The sequence below is a fragment of the Pleurodeles waltl genome, chromosome 2_1, assembly GCF_031143425.1.
Source record: "Pleurodeles waltl isolate 20211129_DDA chromosome 2_1, aPleWal1.hap1.20221129, whole genome shotgun sequence".
Lineage (NCBI taxonomy): Eukaryota > Metazoa > Chordata > Amphibia > Caudata > Salamandridae > Pleurodeles > Pleurodeles waltl.
This window is the reverse complement of record NC_090438.1, coordinates 382,691,332-382,711,216: the sequence shown is the minus strand read 5'-3', so window position 1 is coordinate 382,711,216 and position 19,885 is coordinate 382,691,332. Positions and strand designations below refer to the sequence as shown.

The 19,885-nt window shown below is 42.1% G+C and overlaps 1 protein-coding gene across 2 annotated transcripts in view; it reads left to right on the top strand.

Moving 5' to 3' along the window:
- XPNPEP2 (X-prolyl aminopeptidase 2) overlaps window positions 1–19,885 on the top strand; it is a 327,597-nt gene that overhangs the window by 216,840 nt on the left and 90,872 nt on the right. For both annotated transcript variants that reach the window (XM_069212951.1, XM_069212960.1), the window contains exons 9-11: window positions 738–839; window positions 2,990–3,071; window positions 16,508–16,703. In XM_069212951.1, coding sequence (XP_069069052.1) covers window positions 738–839; window positions 2,990–3,071; window positions 16,508–16,703 — 380 coding nt within the window. The remainder of the gene's footprint in view (window positions 1–737; window positions 840–2,989; window positions 3,072–16,507; window positions 16,704–19,885) is intronic.

Here is a 19,885-nt window from a genome sequence, read left to right as displayed (position 1 = left end):
TGTTTGAGACATGAACTTGCAAGATTGTGCTGATTTATCCGGTAGTCTCAGTTGAACAGTAGCTTTCCTGTGTGAAACTATATGATTTGTGTAGTTGTTAAGTCTATGGCTGATGATATCAAGGTTTTCCTGCCCATTACTTTGTTCATAATTCCCCTTCCATTCATAATTGCAGATGTAATACACAGCTTGGATATGTTTAGAAGGGATTATGAGGGAGAATTAAGCGAATAAAATGTGATATACAGTTTAAAAATTGATATGTGACATACCTACACCAGGGCTCCTTCACAGCTTGTAATGCAGAAGGCTCTAACCAACTTTTAAGGGGCATAGGTTGAGAAATGCATTGTTTTGCTATTTTTTCAGAGATTTCTTATGGAGGTGACATGCAAGGATGGTTTGCCTGAGTCTCCTAAAAGTGGTAGAAGTTTTTATTAGTACCACTTCAGATCTTCCTAGATTTTGTCACATTTTGTGAAAATTGTACTATAAAATGCACCATTTGACCTCGTTTTTTTCTCTAGAGAGAAACCCAGTTGCCCTACAAAAGGAGGTCGGACTCGTTCAATTGGCTTACTTGTGCTCTAAAAAGTGTCAATGTGTGTTTGTGTCAAAGCACATGCCCTTCTGCAGTCCCAATTTCCATTTCCATATTGTAGGCTTGCAGCTTTTGCTGTGCTCCTAAATGTGAACGTTCTATTTCACCTGGATTTCCTGTTTTTTGTCATTTTTAGGAAGTACTTGGCAGGAAAAAGTCTCTGCTATCAGGAACCAGATGGAAAGACATTCTCAAAAACCAACAGCAGTACTACTATCAGCACTGGATGAAACTGCATGTAAGGAGCGAATATAAAAAATATATTAACTTTCATTGTTTTGTTCAGGTACAATACAGTACAGCGTGGGCATAAAATATTAAATGTCATTGTGGATCATTGCATTAACAGCTAACACTCTAAAGTGTTCTATCGCCATGCATTTTAATGTTGTGTTACTTTAAAATTAAACCCCTCAAATGTTCTCTTTTTTTACATTAATGCTCTCCCAAACTGTCAAACAAAAATATTAATTTGTTTCATCAATATTTATCATTTTCTGTGCAGTTGAAGCTTGGACGTCAATTCACAAAAATGTCAGGGGTAGCAGAAGTTACGACAAATGCCCTTTGACCTCCACTTTCACTCACACACATAACTTACACATTCACAAAAATTCACATTTACATTCACTTTCTCTTACATAAGCACACTCTCACCCCAGGGGCGGCTCCTCCATGATGGCAGAAGAGCGTCACCCCTCCCCCGTCAGCAGTGACAGCTGCAAAACCTTTACCAAACAATGATAAAACCATTGTGTGGTAAAAGGGCAGGGCCACGGGGTGATGAGCAGAGAGTGGGAGTGCACAGTACTCCCCCTCAGAACGCTTGTGTGTTTGGCCGGCCATCTTGGGCCGGCCAAACACACATGCGCTGTAGGCTCTCTCCAGCCCAGCAACAAAGGTGTTGGGCTGGAGAGAACCTGCACAGGCTCCCAATCTGCTTGGGAGCATCCTGGCTGGGTGCTCCCAGCCAATCCTGATGCTGCTTTGAGCAGTGTTAGGCTTGGGCACAGGGCAGGCTGGGAGCCTGTGCCTGCAGCGAAGAGAAGCAGGAGTGGAGCGGTGCGCAGCAGTTAAGGTACTTTTTTTTTTCCAATGTTATTTTATTTTAATCCCCCACCACCTCCCCCGCGTGCCGCCCCAACCCTTCTACTTGCCGCAACCCTCTCCTGTCTCACCCACAAGCATGCACACAATATACACCTAAAAGCATTTTTCACGTACCTCAGCTGCCATGGAAGGGCATATTCCAGCTCATTGTACTCCATTTTTATTGCACTAATAGTGAATAATATGTTATTATTCACTATCACTTCAATGATAATTGACAGAAAACAGAGTGGAGGCCCAACTGATGTCCATAAGGACAGCTTACGCAGTGTTCGTGGCAGTGAATATGCCACCTTGAGGCCAGGGGTCGCAAAAACAGTACCAGGGGTTGCAAAAGGCAAGATCGGGGTCGCAGCTGCGACCGCTGGCGACCTCTAAATGAAGTCCATGAAACACAGTAACTCATTTTATAGTCACAACAGTCATGCACAGGGATTTCAAAGTTATAAATATACTATTTTCCAATTGTTTTAATCAGATTGGAGGTTAGGACATCAAACTTGAAGGCGAAAATTTTACACAGGGCTGAATTGTTTAAGATCATTTGCAAAATTAAAATGGGGGAAATAATCATGAGATAGGTATAAATTCTCTTTTTGCAGATTAGCTTTTTTCCTAAAATATACATCGTAAATATCCTGCAACAGAATTATTAATGTATTTTGCTTTTAATAGTGCATTTATTGCTATCGATTTTTGAACTACCTTCGTTTCTCTTTGCAGTTACTCACATAGTTGATTTTGTCTTGTCTATGTAACACAAACATAGGGCCATTGTTTACCATGCACTTCTTGTCTTCTTCTTCCGTATTGCAGGACCTTAGCTGCCCTTTGTTATCCTCCTAATTTCTGCCCCCTTTACGCCTTCTTGACAGATAATTTATTTGCATTTCCCCTTCTGTACAGGAGACCTGTTGAATCATCATTTCATACACAACGTACGTCTGGGACTCTCCCACCCCATAAAAACATAGAACACAAATGCTCAGTTGCATCATCATTACATAAACTTCAAGAGCACAAATGCTAACTCACTAGTCACACTAATCGAAATCCTACATATTTCTGTAAATAATTCCACATGTTAATCATGCCTACTATGATTTGCCCTCAGGCATTGATTCACGACTTCCATATGTGCTCTGACGTTTTGATGTTACCTAAATTCCTAACACCCTACCCCCAATCGAACTCCATTAAAGATGTCTTGGTGTCTGAAGAAAACTACAAAAATGGACTATTGAACTCATTCTAAGTTTTTCGTCACATTTTCCACAGGGCTTTTTAACCTTCGAGCAAAGGACATCCCATATAATCCCTATTTCTATGCGTACACCTTACTTAGTGAGAACTTTATCAGGTAAGTGATGAGAAGCATATGTTGCCAGCCAAATGGAACTGTTGGTGTCTACTCAGCATACTTGAACTGAATTATAATATAGTATACTCTAATGTAAACAGGACTGAAACGTTGATTGCTGCATCGCGAAGTTGCAAAAATGGTAGGTGAATAATCAATATACCTGAACGGACATCCAGAGCAAATAGTTTGAAGACCCCTGTCTTAGGGTGTTTTAGGTGTTGGTTTTTGTGGCTTATTCAGTTAATGTGTATCTGGGCTCTGGGAAGGATTGTAGGCAGTGCAGCTGGGTGTTATGACTTCTATTGGGTTGACACCACAAACATAATTGATATGGATGTCCTGTATTGCAGCCAGCAAACCCAGGGCTTTGAGCTGGGCATTTCTTAGTCTATGGAGAATGAGAATGGAAATGGGGATGATAACGCATCCTTTTATGTTAATTTATTTACAAATTAGGACTCGTTTTAGGCCAATGAATCTTGTGACCCAGTGGAGAGACACTGTAGGACGAGATAACTGATCAATATGTCAAGCAATATATCAATAATGTCATCAATATTTAACACCACAATGCACTTTACTTTGGTTAGAGGCATTAATCAAATTGTCGACGCAACCATGGCCTTTCAACCATGAATAACCACACCTTCAATAGAATTTTTTATGAATTTTATTCCCTACTGATTACAATCTACAAGCAAAAGAGTTAATCTCAATACCAAGAAGCATAATAGCATAGTTACAATATGGCAACTGTTATAAGATTTCATTAATGCAAGAATCACAAACATCAGAGCATAACACGGCGTAAACATAGATCAGAATCCAGTAAATGTCATATACGTGTCAGATCAGCATTGCGTAATGTCAGTCATTTGTCTATTTATCTCAGTCGAAGTGATCTCCTATCCTAACCACTGATTAGCATTAGCATGTTGGGCTTCATGCAAAACAATTTAGAACGCCAATTTGGAAAACATCTAGCTAAGGTCTCTATCAAAATGAGCAGTTGGTACCTAGAAAGGAAAAGCAAACAGACAAATTACAGATTGCATTGTCATAATTACCCTCCAAGGATTAGGTCAGCACACAGGATCAGTCTTCGTCTTCAGAAATCAGTTAAAACGCCATCAGTCTAAACTTAACTAGGGGACATAGGGACACTTCCCTCGTAAGGAGGAGAAGCGTAGAGGGGCAGTCTATGGATGAGGATGGTTTTAATAAGTCTCAAAGTCACCGAACAGAGCGACAGAGTTTCTGGATAAAATCAATAGCATTCCTTACCTAGTTCTCTCGACCCTTCTGTGACATGGGTTTTTATCCCTTTTTCGTAATACCTCCCCCCAGAATTCTATTGGACATTTACTATACCCCACTATCTTTAACCTATAAAATGATGCATTAGGTAATTCTAATTGTCACCCCACATTTATTCATAACATTTTGATTGGTCTTCATAATTGACGTCTTCGGAGGTGGCACATCCTGGGTTACTTCATACCTTGGCACGTCTTCTCGGGTCAGCAGTTCCATTGTCCATGGTTTAAACCACCTTGTACATTACATTAATCTACATTTGTTTCAATTTTGTATACAAAAACTTTAACTAAGGCACCAAATAGGCGGTTGAGAACGGAATTATAAAGATACATTCATCTTCCAAGTTGGAGAAAAAGAACATTTGCAGGGTCATGGCCCTTTGCGAGTCAGCACACTGAAAAACAGAAAAATGCTTTTAATATGAGAGCTAGGCAGCTAAAACCCACAGCTCACGCTAACTTAAGTCCTATAAGATTTTCAATATAAATGCAATACCGTAAATGTTAATATAAACTTGATTAACCATAGCATTAACAATTTTGCTCATCATTATTAGTTCACGAGTATATATTGGTGGCCACACATCGTGGTCATAATTCAAGTGCACGTTTAAGCAAAATCACTATTGTCGTTTTCTATGCAGCATCGTTAAGCATTGATATAAGCATTTCACTTTAATAAATATGTATTATTTAAACTACGCTCTCTCAGGGACTTTGTGGCTACCCAGCTATGTAAGTAGAGATGTGATTGGCGTAGGCTAGTCACCTGATCTGGTCTGTAGTTTTTTTTGTGGTAAGTGCTATGTGGCATTCACAAATAGGTGTTTATTTATAAAATAGCTCAATTAATTTGATTTCAGATGGAAAGGAAAACATAATATTATATCCTCCAGTGCTGCAATGATGGTGTTGTATAATCAGCAACATATCAGTGTGTTTAGTTTTTTTAGGTTGCGTTTCTGGAATGTGTATAACAATAAAACCTTCAGGTTGTTAAGCCTTTCATGCCCAATACAGAAAACCATGTTCGGCTTTATGTAGAGATGGAGTCTCTGTCTCAGAGAATGGACTATAAAATGTACAACGGCATTAAGCAGAGTACTTCAGTGAATTGAATTGTGGATCTTTTAGAGCTGTCTTGAAGATGATGATAATGTAGGAACTGGTTGTGCAAGAATAATTTGAGTTACTCTAAAGTAGTGCTATAGAGGGTCATGTGAATGATGTGCATTTGGAGAAGAGCTCAGTGGTGAATATCAGTAACAAGAATATTGTGTGGACAGATTATCATGTCAAAATATTGAGGAACAAACTATTGAGAATGTCCCAGTTACTTATGATTATTCCTCTGATAAACTGATGTTGGGGACGGTGCATTTTAGTGCAGGATCAACCTGGAGCAAAACCCCCTGAGGTAGAGCTTGAGGTGATCTGAAACTTGTGGTGTCCTAAAAATTAGAGTGTGAGATTCAGATTTCTTAATATAATCAACATTTGTTATCCACAGAAGTTGTCATCCAAATGATTTAATTAAATCCATAAAAAATTATTAAGCTTGTTGTTCTACACATGTAACAATTCATGAATGTCAAATATTTTCTTACTATGAAAAATATCTAATGCCAATATCAAATTTACAACACTAAGAAAATACATATGGGGTGTATATATGGGTTAATCAATGAATTAGATAGAGATTGAGAGTGGGTAGCTCTATTTGCTTGCATGTCAGCTAGTGAGATGGAACAGACTAGAAAGAGTACAAAAGGCAAAAGACTGGAAACTGAACAGGAGAGGCTGAAAGTAGGCAAAAGTGTACATTTGTATTTGACATTCATTTATTTCCAATTGAAGCACAGTTCATTTTTTGTGCTTCCTGCACATTCGGCATTGCTTACACATGCTACATTATGTGTTTAATCACATAGCACTTAAACAGACAGAAAACCTTGAGTCCAGGGGCAGCATGTGGCCCTCGTGACCTTTACATGTGGCCCTCTTGTCAAAGACAGTGCTGGGGTGCTGTTTTCTCCACTCCGCACATACATCACAAAAATGTTAAATAAACAACAAAGTATTGATTTAAAAGTTTATTGAAGTTGAAGGAAGTAAAAAGGGTGTAAGACATCTTACAGCAAAAGTGTAAAAATATGATAACGCCTTTTCAGAAATCAAAACGTGTATTTCATTAACATGCAGAACCATTTCACATTAAAACATCAGATTATGAGCTGAGAAGTATGTTTTAAAGCGATAGTTGTTAAGGATGAATTTAGAAACATTCACTCCCCCAACCTTAAAAACAATGCCAATAGTGAACTAAGAGGCAAGTCCATTGATATGTGCACTCTTTGGGTGGCCTGGGTTCTTCCTATATATGAATAATATTATAGTTTATTAAATCAAAACTTGTGAATAACATTATAGTATATTAAATCAAACACAGGAGAAAGTTTTGTTCTGTGCACATCCTTTAGTCATGTATTTCGAAGTCCATGTATATTCAACAGTGAAGAAAAAGGAGGGAAAGTGAAATAAAGCCATTGCTAGGATCAAACAATTTGGTTAAGTGGGGAAGCCAGTATTACTTCCCGGTTTTCTGGTTTCATGTTCTACAGTTCAACCACTAGATGTATATGCTTCACTTCCCGTACACCCAAATTACTGACAACCCGCCCCCAAAATGTCCGATTGCAGTCCTGCTGGAATCAATGTGGCCCTCGATCAAATCACAGACCAAACTTTTTGGCCCCTGGGAAATTATATGTGAGTACCCATGGATTACAGTATGTGTAGAATCTATTCCGTTCAATAAGATGGGTGGGTACAGGGTCTAAAAGAACAAGAGGCCAGCTATGGATGCGCACCCCAAGGCTGGAAATCATGTATAGCCTTATTCCAAACTCTTACCTTTGAGGAAACACAGTGAATTCAGGGAGCTCACTGGCACGTGTCTTGTCAATCTATATAGAAGAGTCTATTAAGTCTGCATTAGACTTTGTTGTTAATTCAAAGGTAATTGAAAGACCATCATTGGATGAGAAGTCGAAATGCAGTTGCTGAAAAAAATCCAGAAATTATATCACGGGTGTAATTAAAGGAGTATGAACCTTTGTCCTGGTGGGGAGATTGTTTTCAGGCTTGTCAAAAGCCAGCCTATCAGGAAAGTTTTCACAGGCTATCAGTACATGAATTTGCTGTGGCTGAAGCAGTCCTGGATTTAAAATCCCAATAGCCCATGAAACGTATGTATGTTGATGAGGAACTGCTACTCAGTTCATTGTGCAGGTCAAACTAGGAAAACAATTGCCCAAATACTAACTGAACACTTCAGAAATTAATACTCACAGATGAAACTTACAACTGAGCAAAAAATTCTGCCTCATAGCCAGTTTCAAATAGACATGTCAGATGTTTTTGCGGGCCTAGGTCAAATATTTCTTGTGGCGCTTTTAATAATTTGCAGGGTCTAGTTAAAAAGAAAGTATCAGGAATGAAAAAACATCAGCTTTTATTACCTGTTGCCACTTGGTGGTATAGTAGTGTTATCTGACTCACAATTAACAAAAAAGAGCAGGCTGGTATCAATATCTACACGTTTCTGCACAAGTGTGGGGATGGAAAAGGACTGCAGCTAGGGAATAATCGCCCCACTTCCCCCTCCCTTTTTATGGTTGCACTGGTATCCATGGATTTGGCCGAGAGGTAGCAATTGGACATTTGGATACACACAGAAATAGGTTTGTGAATCACAGGCCTTTAAAATCTTTTCAAACCCAATTTGCATCGATACAATTAACAAAGAAAGTCTGAAAAATGTGTGCACAAGAAAACACAAACACCCATAAGTATTCTGAAGGGATAGAGCAAGGACCTTTTCCACCTATAACAAATCCAGGTCAAGAAAAAAAAAAAAAATGTATCCTTGCAAATCCTGCACAGCATTTACTTCTGGGAATCAAGAGTACGCCGAGCAGGGTAGGAGTGAGCAGGGCAATTTACCACTTGCCCAGACTTCATGTATATTCCTTGAGACTTGTTTAAATCCTTAAAAATTCAGAGATCTATACAGATCATTCATATATTCCCTCTTTCGTTATTCTTTGTGTATTAGTTCACAATTAGGCAGGTTTTGAAAGTTGTTATGCTGAGACAGATTATGATGGAACGAATAAGATGCAGTGTGGGAAACTGCCTCTTTTGCATAGTCAGCCATTTTCTTTGCCGACTGGCACTTCTGGTTTTATAATTGTGCACACTGGGGCACTACTCTGCTGTCGAGTCCCCAATGTATGTGCTAGGACCTCTAAAATATGGTAAGATTGGCTAACTCCTAATTAGCATATTTAACTCCATATCAAGTCCATGATATAAGATGCAGGAAATACACCAACAATTGAATGTTGCCTGTGGACTTTAGCCCATGTAGGCCGACAAAGGGACATGACGCCAAGCCTACCTGTGTATCCTGACAAGGTGAACTTCTCAAATAACCTTTTTTGGCAAAAAAAAGAGCTCTACTTTTAAATATTAAATGTCACACATAAGAAGACCTTTTAGCACACAAGGAAAGGTGCTTTAAACTGCTTTCACTACGAAATGCTTTAGCTGTCCTATGAGAAAAAATGAAGTTCAGAATCAAATCATGACTGTTATTTTTGGATTGGGACAGGCTACAAAAATAATTCAAACACTGTTTTTAATGTTTATCAAAATAAATCCAATTCAGAGGCTGTCAGCATTTTAGTAAATATTTATAAAAACTGTCATTTAAAAAGTTGGACTTTGTCTACCTGACCCTTCCTATCAGCTAATTTGCATTACCTTGCTAGCAGTAGACTATGGCAATGCTTCCCCTTAATGAGGTGTGAAAGAGAAGAGCATAAATAATGGCTTAGGCCTTTTGGCAGGAAGTCCTGGATGTGAGGTATGTGGCTCTTATCAGCTTAGAAAAGGCATTTGGAAAGGGTTTAGGAACTTCATTCACTTGAAAGGGATCAAAGGGATACAAAGGATGCCTGGCCATTCATATTTAAGCGTAAAGGGTTTCCTGGGGGAAAATACGTCTTTATTTCCTTGGCTTTCTGTCGCCAGCTTGGCACCAGCCCAGTGGGCGGGGCAGCTAGTCCCACTACCAATGTGTTGTCACTGAGGTGGAAGGGACTGCTCAATTACCTGAACACAACTCTGCCTGGCACCCCTGCCTCCTCCAAAGTCAGAGAGGTTGTGCCACCATCTATTGTACTTAGAATATTGCACTGTGGTGTAGTTTGCAGCAAGACAAACAGGATGTGCCGAAAAGCTGGTTAAGGGGGTTGGCGCTGGAAACCCTTATTCTCATTGGTTAGCGAGTGTCCAGGATGAAGACTTTCCCCCTATTGGCTGAATAATCCTACAAAAGGGCCACCTCATTTATCAAAACACTCTCTGCACCTGTGCAGAAGAAGACTGGACGTGCAGTTCGATGTCTGTATGGAGACCTGAACTGAAGGGCTGTACCTGCTCCCACTTGCCTTCAAGACAAAGAAGCACACAGCAAGGGGCAGTTAGTTGACCCTGTGTGGCTACAGGGATACAAAAAGCTTTAAGAGTCCTTTTTCCTGAAGTGTCCAGCTGACCAGTAACATCTAGATCTGGACCTGACCCTTCTGTTAGCTTCTGCGGAGTAAGTCCTGGTCCCTAAGTGCTGTCCCTGAGGTGTCGGGAATCTTAGTGTGAACTATAGAAGCAGCTCCAGAATCTCTCAAACGTTTGGACTTAGAAAGATTTTTGCACATCCAAGACCTTCAGTTCATCTGAAGAATCTCACAATAAAGGTGTCCACTGTCAAAGGGACTTCATAGGGTACAGCTTCTGGCACACCTCGCTAGAGTATTTTGAGCTCCATAAAAAGAGTTTGAAGGTAGAAACAATGACTGGGCCAAGGCACGAAAAGTATCTGCATGATGCAAGAACTTTGGCAACCACAAAATTAGAATTTCACCCATTCTGAACTTTCCGTACAAAAACTAATAGCTTCAGAGGGATCTCGTCTGGCTATATGACTTTGAGAGGCATTCACCAGATACAGCTAGCAAACCTTGCCCTGCTGGAATATTCCAACTTCCATTTCAGAGAATGAGTCAGAAGATAAACTCTTTGACTGGAATAATTCCCCTAGTGTATATGAACCGTGCTTCATCACAGTCAACCTGAAATTATGCCAAGGTCCTGCGAACAGTGACTTCTAATTTGCACTTCACTTTTTTTTGGCACATTTTGCTTAAAATGTTTGAAAAGTCACATTTCCCCCTTATTGGATTGTAGTCATTTTGGTGCCATTTTAGTCACAAATATCTTCTCTATTTTTTAAAAATTGGTTCTGGAAATTCTTTTGCATTGTGTTCTTAATTCTGAATAATTTTGTTACTACTGATCATTAACTAAGTGCTCTGTACCACTGCTGCCAGGGTTGAAACTGTGTTTTACCATGACATGTTTGTGGTCCTATTCCTTGTGGTGGGTTCACATCCACCCTGATTAATAACTAACTTTCTTGAATGTAGTATTCGGAAAATGAAACATCTGTCTCCATGGCCCAAAAACATGAAATTAAGCTTTTGTAGAACAATATAAAATAGTAGAATAGTGCATTATTTTTGAGTTTGCTCTAATATATCAGAAAAAATGCACAGCTCTGCCATGTGAAAATGTTTCTTCATCAGTTATTGTAGGAGGCTGGCCTGGCTTGTAGTGGGTACCAGAGGTACTTACACCTTGTGCCAGGTCCAGTTATCCCTTATTAGTGTAGAAGAGGTGTTTCTAGCAGCTAAGGCTGATAGAAGGTAGCTACAGCAAAGCAGCTTAGGCTGAACTAGGAGACATGTAAAGCTCCTACTATACCACTGGTGTCATATGCACAATATCATAAGAAAACACAATACACAGATACACTAAAAATAAAGGTATTTTATTTTTATGACAATATGCCAAAAGTATCTCAGTGAGTACCCTCAGTATGAGGATGACAAATATACACAAGATATATGTACACAATACCAAAAATATGCAGTAATAGCAAAAGGAAGTAATGCAAGCAGTGTAAAGTTACAATAGATTGCAATAGGAGCACATAGGTATAGGGGCAACACAAACCATATACTCCAAAAGTGGAATGCGAACCACGAATGGACCCCAAACCTATGTGAGCTTGTAGAGGGTCGCTGGGACTGTAAGAAAACAGTGAGGGTTAGAAAAATAGCCCACCCCAAGACCCTGAAAGGTAGGTGTAAAGTGCACCTACAACCCCCAGAGAGCACAGAAGTCGTGATAGGGGGATTCTGCAAGGAAAACCAACACCAGGAATGCAACAACAGTGGATTTCCAGACCTGAGTACTTGTAAGACAAGGGGACCAAGTCCAAGAGTTGTGACAGTGTCGAGAGTGGGCAGGAGCCCAGGAAATGCCAGCTGAGGGTGCAAGGAAGCTGCCACCGGATGGAAGAAGCTTGGTGTTCTGCAAGAACGAAGAGGACTAGGAACTTCCCCTTTGGAGGATGGATGTTCCACGTCGTGAAGAAGCTTGCAGAGGTGCTCCCACGCAGAAAGACCGCAAACAAGCCTTGCTAGCTGCAAGGGTCGCGGTTAGGGTTTTTGGATGCTGCTGTGGCCCAGGAGGGACCAGGATGTCGCCACTTGGATGAGGAGACAGAGGGGGCGCCCAGCAAGTCAGGGAGCCCTCACAGAAGCAGGCAGCACCCGCAGAAGCACCGGAACAGGCACTTAGAAGAGGAGTGAACCGGAGTCCACCCAAAGTCAGAAAAGGGAGTCCCACTACGCCGGAGGACAACTCAGAAGGTTAGAGTTCCGGGGACCCAGGCTTGGCTGTGCATGAAGGAAATCCTGGAAGAGTGCACAGGAGCCGGAGCAGCTGCAAATCACGCGGTACCCAGCAATGCAGTCTAGCGTGGGGAGGCAAGGACTTACCTCCACCAAACTTGGACTGAAGAGTCACTGGACTGTGGGAGTCACTTGGACAGAGTTGCTTACTTCAAGGGGCCACGCTCGTCGTGCTGAGAGGGGACCCAGAGGACCAGTGATGCAGTCTTTTGTTGCCTGCGGTTGCAGGGGGAAGATTCCGTCGACCCACAGGAGATTTCTTCAGAGCTCCTGGTGCAAGAAGGAGGCAGGCTACCCCCAGAGCACGCACCACCAGGAAACAGTCAAGAAAGCCAGCAGGATGAAGCGATACAAGGTTGCAGTAGTAGTCTTTGCTACTTTGTTGCAGTTTTTCAGGCGTCCTGAGCAGTCAGCGGTCGATCCTTTGGCAGAAGGTGAAGAGGGAGATGCAGAGGAACTCTGGTGAGCTCTTGCATTCGGTATCTGAAGAATTCCCCAAAGCAGAGACCCTAAATAGCCAGAAAAGGAGGTTTGGCTACCTAGGAAGGAGGATAGGCTAGTAAGAAAGGTAAGAGCCTATCAGAAGGAGTCTTTGAGGTCACCTGCTGGCCCTGGCCACTCAGAGAAGTCCAGTGTGCCAGCACACCTCTGAATCCAAGATGGCAGAGGTCTGGGGCACACTGGAGGAGCTCTGGGCACCTCCCCTTTGTCCAGTTTCGCGCCAGAGCAGGGCTGGGGGATCCCTGAACCGGTGTAGACTGGCTTATGCAGAGATGGGCACCATCTGTGCCCATCAAAGCATTTCCAGAGGCTGGGGGAGGCTACTCCTCCCCAGCCCTGACACCTATTTCCAAAGGGAGAGGGTGTAACACCCTCTCTCAGAGGAAGTCCTTTGTTCTGCCTTCCTGGGCCAGGCCTGGCTGGACCCCAGGAGGGCAGAAACCTGTCTGAGGGGTTGGCAGCAGCAGCAGCTGCAGTGAAAACCCCGGAAAGGCAGTTTGGTAGTACCTGGGTTCTGTGCTAGAGACCCGGGGGATCATGGAATTGTCCCCCCCAATGCCAGAATGGCATTGGGGTGACAATTCCATGATCCTAGATATGTTACATGGCCATGTTCGGAGTAACCATTGTGACGCTGTACATAGGTAGATACCTATGTACAGTGCACGTGTGTAATGGTGTTCCCGCACTCACAAAGTCCGGGTAATTTGCCCTGAACGATGTGGGGGCACCTTGGCTAGTGCCAGGGTGCCCTCACACTAAGTAACTTTGCACCCAACCTTCACCAGGTGAAGGTTAGACATATAGGTGACTTATAAATTACTTAAGTGCAGTGGTAAATGGCTGTGAAATAACGTGGACGTTACTTCACTCAGGCTGCACTGGCAGGCCTGTGTAAGAATTGTCAGATCTCCCTATGGGTGGCAAAAGAAATGCTGCAGCCGATAGGGATCTCCTGGAACACCAATACCCTAGGTACCTCAGTACCATATACTAGGGAATTATAAGGGTGTTCCAGTATGCCAATGTGAATTGGTGAAATTGGTCACTAGCCTTTTAGTGACAATTTGGAAAGCAGAGAGAGCATAACCACTGAGGTTCTGGTTAACAGAGCCTCAATGAGACAGTCATCACACAGAGAACACATACAGGGCACATACTTATGAGCACTGGAGCCCTGCCTGGCAGGGTCTCAGTGACACATAGACTAAAACAACATATATACAGTGAAATATGGGGGTAACATGCCAGGCAAGATGGTACTTTCCTACAGTTATTGACTTACATATGAAAGGGAAGATTTTCAGATCCAATCCCTCATATAAAGTGTTGTTTTGGAGGAAGGTCACTGATGGCCCTGCAAAGCACCAGCTACCTGCAAAGTTTTGTTCACTTGTAGTGATCACATGATGGTTTTGTGCACTTTCTCTTTCATAAACAGTGCAAACGAGGGCCATATTTACAAGCGGCCTGTGGCACAGGCTGCTCCCCCATATCTATGTGTGGCTTTTCATGGCCTTATAGATATGGAGTAAGGCAACGCAGGACAAGTTGCTGCATTACTTTACTTTGGGTCAGGGAGGCATGTCCATGGATGTAGCATGGGTAGTCCCACGCATTCCCAGATTTACAAGGTTTTGTAAACCTGGGAATGTGTCAAAAGCTTATGCCACCCCAGGAGTGACAGTGAAGCAAAGGGAAAAATATCTTTATTTCTCCCTATTTTTTCCTATTTCTATGTGTGCTGCATTCTGCAGCACAAATAGAATCAGGAAACCGCCTCCATTTATTGCTTTTGTGCAGGAAGGAACCCCTTCCTGCACAAAAACAATCATCTCCACAATGCAGGTACCCTTGCACCATGATGCTAGGGTGCCTGCATTGGCGCGTGCAGCAATTTATGTGCTATTGCTGGGGGAAGAGGACAGAAATGCATTGTATCTTGTAGATAAGCCACATTTCTGCCCTTTCCCCATGGCACACAGGCCTTGTGAATATGGACCCCGGTGTAGTACTCAACTTTTGTGAGACCCATTTTGCTACTCTGCATATGGAGAATTATTCATGAATCACTCACAACGTTCTAGCTGCATCTATTTTTTTTTTAATGATACACTTGGCAGCTTAATACTTAATATGCCATTTCTTACTGCTGCTAACCCTTTGTACCTAAATGCTGAGAATTATAAAAATAAATCTGTAAAAGATACACCTTGGTGGAGCAATGTTCTTTAATCGGAAAACACAAGCGTTACAGCCAAGAGATACAGGCATCAGTAAGAATACATTATACAATTAAAAAACATAGAAGAATACGCAATGTCAGTTATCCGTGGATGATTGGCAAACAATTTCATTGTTAGGCCATAAGTCTTTAAGGGCAGCTAATTACAAGAGAATGCTGTTCCTTCATGGCACATTATACTTCCGTGGCCCTCCATAGAATGTTTCCCTCTGTAGATGGTCAGTGTTTTTGATGTGGCTCCATATTTTCTGTTCTTGCCCATTACTGGCGCTTTTTTGAGCTAGCTTTCCTCAGCTTTGATCCAGGCTATGAAGGTTGGTATAAAGTGGGAACCATGGCTGGTTCTCTTTGGTTTGAGTAGATAGGCTCAGGGCTGTCGAGCAAGTAAACCTGCACAAATATTCCTGTCAATTGCACTTTCAGTCGCACTCTCGCTGATTTTACACTTTTGGCATACAAAACGGGTTCCACTATAGGAGGACTGACTGAAAAAAGTGTCTAAAACAAGAAAGTTAGAGGAAGCTTATGCTAGGAGGGTGGGGGGTCTAAAGAGGTTCCTGTCTTCATGGCATTGCTTCAGTTTTCTATACTCTTTTGAGGGCGGTATTTTACTAGTTAATTTTAGATATCAGAGTGGTACGTGAACAGTGATACCCGAAGTATATTGGTTTTAGTCCTTCATATTGCGCTGGCACTTTAGTACAGGCTTACCTTAGTAGTGTACCACCAGGTCAGTAGAGGATCCTTTTTTTCTCTCCGCTTGTGGAATTGCTAAGCAACTTGGTTTGTTTCAAAAAGTTTGGGGAGTCTATGGGATCCTTTGGTTTTGGTGTCATTCGGTTTATGTCTTTGTTAGCACATCAGCACTTTAGTACTAGCTTATTAAGCACTCATGTATTTGTTTGCATAAGCACAAACAAAGTGATCACTTTAACACATGCCCACTTTATTCAATTCTGGGATTGCGAGATGCATCTCTTATTGTTTGGTGTCATTAGGTTTATGTCCTTTTCAGTATATCAGCATTTTAGTAATAGCTTATCAAGCACTCGTATTTGTTTACATAAGCACGTGTTCACAGTTTTCTTGGGAACTGGCACTTACTTTTCTGCATCACATATTTCCCAAGAGCAAGAGAGGAAAAAACAAATGTAGGGGAAAGACGGAGAAGAGAAAAAAGGGAAAAAGCAGGAACCTGCATGAGTGAAGTAAAGGGAAAGGGAGTGTCCGGTAGTCGAATATGGAGTCAGGAGGTGGATTCAAGACTTCTCAGCCTTAGTATTCTGTGCGCTGATATGAGATTTCACTGGCTGCTGGCTTAAATGCAGAGGTTGGGCACTGGCACTCATTTCTTTTTACAAATTAACCACTGGCCACTTGTGAATGTCTTCATGGAAATTCCTGTTTCTCATTTGCAAGGCCTTTTTCTATAAATTGTCAGCACACTGGTTTGATTTTAGGCAAACAAACATTTTTCATTCTTCTTAGGTTGTTTGTAAATGAAAGCCGCATCACACCTGAAATTCACAAATACCTCCAGACAGACTGTTCAGAATCTACCTGTGTCCAGCTTCTAGACTACAGACAAGTCCGGGAAAATGTGAGAAATTATACTAAGGATAATGTGAAAGTTTGGATTGGAACGGAATACACCAACTATGGGCTGTATGAAGTTATCCCCCAGGTAAGTCTCCCATGAATTTGAGAATTACCCTGCAATTGTATCGGGCTACATCGTGGCATAATATGTGATTTTTGCTTTTGGGAACACCTGTATTTTTTGCAGTGCCTCCTTTTAGTCTCAGGTCTATGCTGCTAGATTCTAGGTAGGTTTTAATGTGGACCTAATGTGTCATGTCTCATTCAGCAAAATATGTTTAACCTAAGGGACAATCATGCTCTGCAAGTCCTGAAATATTAAGATCCATTCAACGTAAGAGTAGCCTGGACTTGACAGGCTATGGGCCAGTGGCGGCCGGCAGCTTTAGGAGGGAGGGGGGCGGGCGGGAAACACACACACACACACACACGCACTCATTCTTTCACACACAGACACGCACGCACATCCATTAACAACACTCATACCATTCAAACATGCACACATGCACCAAACATTCATTTTAAAACATCACACACACTCATTCTTTCACACATGCACGCACGCACATCCATTAACACTCATAACATTCAAACATGCACGCATGCACCAAACATTCATTTTAAAATATCACACACACTCATTCTTTCACACATGCACGCACACACGCACATCCATTAACAACACATAACACTCAAACATGCACATGCGTACCAAACATTCAATTTAAAACATCACACAAACACACACACACTTATCTTCAGCCTCCAGGTCCCAGGAGGGTTGGGACTGCTGCCTTCCCTCATTGACTGACCTGACTTTAGGTCAGCCAATGAGGGAAGGCAGCAGTCCCAGCCTTGTCACAGAGTGGGATGGGGTCAGTAAGACTGCTGACCCCACCCCACTCTGTGACGAAGTGTCACTGATTGACACTCACCCTGGGCGCTTCAGGGCTTAAACCTGAAGGGCCCAGGGCGAGTGTCAATGGGTGACGCTTTCCTCGTCACCCAGGGTAGGACCTCGAGGCACCTTTGCTGAGCCGAGGAGGTCGCACCCATAGAAGCTGTGACCTCGTCAGCCCAGCAAAGTTCAGCTCAGGCAGCCAGGAGTCTGCGCAAATCGTGCATGGCTCACTCCTGGCTGTCTGAGTTGAAAATAAAGAGTGTCTGTCAGGCTGGCCTTTGTTCAGCCTGACAGACACTCTTCATGAGGGGCAAAAGGTGGGAGGGCGTGGCCCCTCCGCCCTAAAGGTCGGGCCGCCTCTTCTATGGGCCTCTTGTGTCTCTCCCAAATAAGCATAGGCTTGCTGTGTTAGACCCAGACTTGAAGGTAATGTTCAACCTCAAGGATAGCCACACAGGCTGATGTATGACCGTTTAAAATATTTTCCAGATAAGGGCAGCAGACAACAACATATTCTGCCTTTAAAATGTCATTACTCTTAAAAATAGCCTGGTTACAAGTCTGGAGACCGTAACATCTTTTTAACATCAAAGATAGACCTTCTGTAGAAGGAGGCTCTGACCTTTGAGATCATTTTAGCTTTAGAGATTGCTTGCCTGTGAAGCTTGATTCTGTCAGATATGTGTTAATTCAGCTGTAGCTCTACTGTGTGAAAATCACCAGTGTATGCTGTATTTTTTGACTGTGCTGATTACTTTTCCCAGTTCACTACCATCTGTTGAAATGATTATACGCTACAATACTCACACAGAATTCTAACGTAAGAAGAGGGATAAGATGTTCCAAATTCATTCAAAATTCTGTTTTGTGAAGCCTCTATACAGCATAAGTATACAGAACAAGTCTTAGAGGTGCCAGGATACTCTCTCAGGTGACAGCGCGCTCTACAAATCTGCATATCATTGCATAATATAACACAGATGTATTAACATAGTATATAACTGAGCATTTACCCCAATATTTCATATTAATCCTAAAAGGTATCTTAATTTCCCAGACACCCGATGATTGTAGGCAGTTACTTTGAGGGATAGAGGAAATAAATGAGCCAACAGACAAATACCAAAAAAAAGAAAAAAACTGTAAACCTTACTGTTGGACCTGACATCCTTGGCATGGTTTTCCCCCAACTTTTAACCTTCAATCCTTCTGTTTCTGCTAACTTTATTTTTGCTTGCCTTAAGAATCTGCTCACTTCACTACTGCTAACCAGTGCTAAAGTACATGTGCTCTCTCCCTAAAATAAGGTAACATTGGTTACCTCCCAATTGGCACATTTAATTTACTTGTAAGTTCCTAGTAAAGAAGTACTAGCCATTCCCAGGGTCTGTAAGATAAATGCTTCTAGTGGGCCTGCAGCACTGATTGTGCCATCCACCTGTGTAGCACATTTAAACAGCATTTTTAAACTACAGTTTCGACCTAACAAGAATAAACCTTTTGCCAGGCTTAAATCTTGCTTTTAATGCATATGTCACCCCTGATGAAGGCCCTAAAAACCCTTGTGGCACAGTGTATTTTAGAGGTTGGACATGTACTTTTCACTTTTACATGTCCTAGTAGTGAAAAACTCTTAAATGTGTTTTTCACTACTGCAAGGCTAACCTCTCCTATAAGTTAACATTGGGTTATCTTATCACATTTAATAAGCAACAACTTTCAATTGGTAGCAGGTAGGAATGCAGAGTTAGTTGTCTAAAGCACTGTAATTTAAACCCCTCTTTAATGATAAAGTCGGATTTAAAGCCACAATACTGAAAATGGCACTTTTAGAGAGTTGCCATCCATTTGGTGCCTACAGCCTGTATCCTGGATCAAATGACTAGGTGTAGCTGGCAGTTGATCTTTGTGTATTATTCCCAGACAGTAATGGGGAGTAGGTGTTAGTAAGATGGGCCATCTCTGACTTGATAAGGGTGAGGAGCTGTCACCTATGACCCTTGCATGTCACAATGGCTCTGCCTCAGCACACTCACAAAAGGTTTCACACTAGCCTTTTGTGCACCCAGACAAGCTGGGGCCAGGGTAAAGAGGCAGAAAATTCCAGACACTTCTGTAGGGGGAGCACTCCAGAGGTTTAAAGTGTGCAACAGGTATAAATAGTAAATCCTCTGACCCAACGCTCCAGTGGACATCTGGACCTGTGGAAGACTCAGAAGAAAGACTGTTATGCTGCTCTGCTGCAAGAAAGACTGCTACTTTCCTGCCCTGCTTCCTGAGTGAGAAAGACTGGACATGAACCCATGTCCACCAGAGTAACTCCAAGGGCTAGTTAGCTGGACTCCTGATCAGGGCCTCTGGGACAG